This window comes from Petromyzon marinus, unplaced genomic scaffold (assembly GCF_048934315.1).
Source record: "Petromyzon marinus isolate PM22_M1 ecotype Great Lakes invasive population unplaced genomic scaffold, UKy_Petmar_22M1.pri1.0 PM_Scaffold_84, whole genome shotgun sequence".
Lineage (NCBI taxonomy): Eukaryota > Metazoa > Chordata > Hyperoartia > Petromyzontiformes > Petromyzontidae > Petromyzon > Petromyzon marinus.
The window spans coordinates 167,655-171,150 of record NW_027423693.1 but is presented as its reverse complement, the minus strand read 5'-3'; the positions used below and the strand labels follow the sequence as shown (position 1 = coordinate 171,150).

At 48.0% G+C, this 3,496-nt stretch overlaps 1 protein-coding gene across 1 annotated transcript; it reads right to left on the bottom strand.

Moving 5' to 3' along the window:
- Positions 1-561: 561 nt before the first annotated feature.
- Positions 562-2,951, bottom strand: LOC142923885 (chitin synthase chs-1-like). Its single transcript, XM_076064865.1, has 3 exons — positions 2,558-2,951; positions 1,280-1,574; positions 562-565 (listed from the first exon to the last, which is right to left on the bottom strand). The coding sequence occupies exons 1-3, from the start codon at positions 2,685-2,687 to the stop codon at positions 562-564; spliced, it is 429 nt and encodes a 142-aa protein (XP_075920980.1). The 5' UTR covers positions 2,688-2,951.
- Between the last annotated feature and the right edge of the window lie 545 nt (positions 2,952-3,496).

The window sequence follows — 3,496 nt, the reverse complement described above, 5'->3', positions numbered from 1 at the left end:
CCCCACCCCTCCCATTTTATTCGGGTGTCCGGATACAAGTGAACAGACATCCACAGACATACACAATTAATCCCCTGCCTCCTGTGATAATCCCGGTTGGGCTTCCAGTCCACTACGTTTCCTACCAATAATGCCCACTAGGAGCGCATTTATTATATATCCGGGTGTCTGGATACACGTGGACAGACATCCACAGACGTACACAATTAATCCCCTGCCTCCTGTTAATAATTCCGGTTGGGCTTTCAGTCCATACAAGGGCACCACGGGGTGACCAGCCCCTCTCCACCCAGCCCCACCCCACCCAGCCCCACCCTCCCCACCCAGCCCCTCCCCACTCTCCCCTCCCCACCCAGCCCCTCCCCTCCCTACCCTCCCCTCTCCACCCAGCCCCACCCCTCCCACGTGGACAGACATCCACAGACATACACAATTAATCCCCTGCCTCCTGTGAATTAATCCCGGTTGGGTTTCCAGTCCACTACGTTTCCTACCAGTATCATCTCATCACCACAACCACCACCATCATCACCACCATGATTGACAACGACAACCGTTCAATCAGCTGTAAAGAAAAGAGTGCACTCAGATGAACAGAATCGTGCAGCCTGTGTGTATAGAATTTTTGGCTGAAAGAAACATGCAGCAGTTTGAATACCCTGGTACACAAGCAATACGACTCGCAATATTTTTAAAACGCAAGCAGTGCGCATACGTTATGATGAGAGGATTAACACGACCACTCACTTTGAGGTTGTATGCGTTAAACACCCAACGATGGCCAATTGTTATCGTTAAATATTTGCAATCAAAAATCTCGTGGAAGGAACAACTCTGAGTGACGACTTGAAGCCATGCACGACTGTGAGCAGAAGTGTTCCAAGTTAATTTTTTTTTTAAAACGAAACTATTTTTAATATACCAGATAAGGCCCACTGAGCTATGTAGCTCTTCTTCATAAGCAACTTGGCCACAAATTATAGCTGAACGAAGTGGCTTATTACGTAGAAATTTATAGCAGCCAAATACTCAACGCGTGATGTTGATTCTAAATGTAGAGAGAAAAACCGGAGAACCCGGATAAAAATCAACACAACCACGAGGAGAGACATGCAAACTCCAAATATACAGGCGTCAGGGTCGGGTTCGAACCCATGACCTCCTGTATACCAGGCGAGGGAGTTAACGCCTCTCCACCATGGCGACGTCTCTTTTGATGTAGTCCCTGCATCAAAAGGATGAACCCGGGTAAATAAAAAAACCCAAGACATGTGGCAACCCGAATTCACCTGCAATCATGAGACAGACGGTGGCCGGACCCATGATGGAGGTGGCCGTGTAGATGATCTGATAAAGAATATAGAGCCGAGAGATGGACGGGTTCTTCTTGGCCGTGCGGACGCCATTTTCCAGGATGCTGAAGGTGTTCGCCATCGTGGAGGGGCCCCAACGCCTCCGCTGGTTGAAGAACTCCTTGAATTCCTGCGGGGCGTTGGTGTAGGCGTCCGATCCGGCGCAGTACTCGACGCGCCAGCCCTGCTGCAGCATCAGCGTGCACAGCCAGCGGTCCTCACCTGCACCAACAAATGGAAGAGGGGACGTCCGCGAGGTAGAGGGTAACCGGCTCATAATACCCACAGCCAGCACCAGCTCCTGGCCGAGCGGCATATCTCTGTAGCTGCACCGGCAGTAGCCCTCTGCAATTATCTCTCTCTCTGCATCTCCCACTGCTGCATACGCAGGAGCCACAGCAACTACATCCAACCAGCATCATCCACCTTCAAACATTTTTTATATTTTGCTTGCCTTTCAATATTCGGATTTTGCTAATTAAACCAAAATCGACGTAGTTTCCCCATGACCTAACAACCTTACCCGATTGGCTCTGTCGGGTGTTGGACGCTTATAGTTAAAACAAATTTACACTAAACCTACACGACAATCTAATCCAGCAGGAATGAATTGTGAATCATGAATATTGGTCGTGAAAGTCTACGTATTAAATTGATCTTGCGGGGTCTTGGCCCAAGTATTACCACGATACAGTGAGGGAAAAAAGTACTTGATCCCCTGCTGATTTTGTACGTTTGCCCACTGACAAAGAAATGATCAGTCTATAATTTGAATGGTAGGTTTATTTGAACAGTGAGAGACAGAATAACAACAAAAATCCAGAAAAACGCATGTCAAAAATGTTATGAATTGATTTGCATTTTAATGAGGGAAATAAGTATTTGACCCCTCTGCAAAACATGACTTCGTACTTGGTGGCAAAACCCTTGTTGGCAATCACAGAGATTCTAAGCACGTGATGTTGCATCTAAATGAGGGAAAAACTAGAGGACCCTTAGAAAGTCTACGCAACCATGGGGAGAGAGACGCAAATTGCAATATACACGCGTCAGGGTCGGGATGGAACTTACGACCTCCTGTATACCAAGCTTGGGAGTTAACATCTCGCCAGCGTGACATGTATACATGTTGAACTTCTTTCGCACCACACGTAGCCAACCGTGCTAATAGGAGGTGCGAGATCCAAACACACGTCGACGCTTACCTTGGTCGTACTGGATGTACTGCAGGGCCTCGGTGGCCACTGTGGTGTAGGTCTTGAGGACGTTGTCATCCATGATGGCCTTGGCTCGGAAGAGGCTGAAGCTGCCAGGGCTGCAGAGAACGCAGCCCATCACGTGCTCGGCCGTCTTCTGTAGCCAGTGGCCTACCGCGTACTCGAACTTCTGGTAGCAGACGAGCGGCCCTGTCGGTGTATAAACAATTGTGGTTAATTGGCTGAACGCAACTCAAAGTGAAAACCCAATGGAGCAGTCCTACGATTCAGGTGTGGCTTTCTTGGATTCATTTATGTTGTACGTATGTTGTTTATATATGTTGTATGTGGGTTATATGTTGTATTGTGTATTGTATTCATGCTGTATGTACGTTGTATGTATATGTGCTGAAAAAGGACTGTGGGTTTTGCATTGAAACCACAACCAAAGGACGTTTTTTTGTAAGTATGGAGAGCGAGGTTAGAACTTTGAATTCCGAGATTGGGAGGAAATGTAATTGCGGACTACGGGGGATTAAGGGCGAGTCAAGAGGAGGGGTGGGGAAGTACAGGAGGAGGGAGAGGGAATAGGCAGGTGGGCAATGGAGGGGAAGATCGGAGACATTTGGGGGTGGAGAGGGAGGGAGGGGTTGGAGAAAGAGTGGACGGCTAGAGGGTAGGGAAGGGAATGCTGGGGAGACGAAAGGAGGGGGTTATGAGAGACGGCAGGAGGTGAGGAAGAGAAGCAAGCCGGGAAGAGCGATCCGGGAGGCCACAGTGGGAAAGCGGGAGGGCAGGGAGCAGAGGGATGGGTGGGGTCAAGTAAAAAAATACATGCTCTTTGAATTATTCTCCTGTTTTAATTGCGTATTTGTTATTTATTAAAAAATGTGCATTCATAAATAGATGTGATTTTTGTTATAAGAATAAGTCAAGGAGTGGCTAAAT

Bases quoted from the DNA above. Each gene is read 5' to 3' on its own strand.
- LOC142923885 (XM_076064865.1), bottom strand. From the start codon at position 2,687: ATGGGCTGCGTTCTCTGCAGCCCTGGCAGCTTCAGCCTCTTCCGAGCC. The intron at 1,575-2,557 runs GTAAGCGTCGAC...TTGTTGGTGCAG, and splicing joins GTACATCCAGTACGACCAAG to GTGAGGACCGCTGGCTGTGC.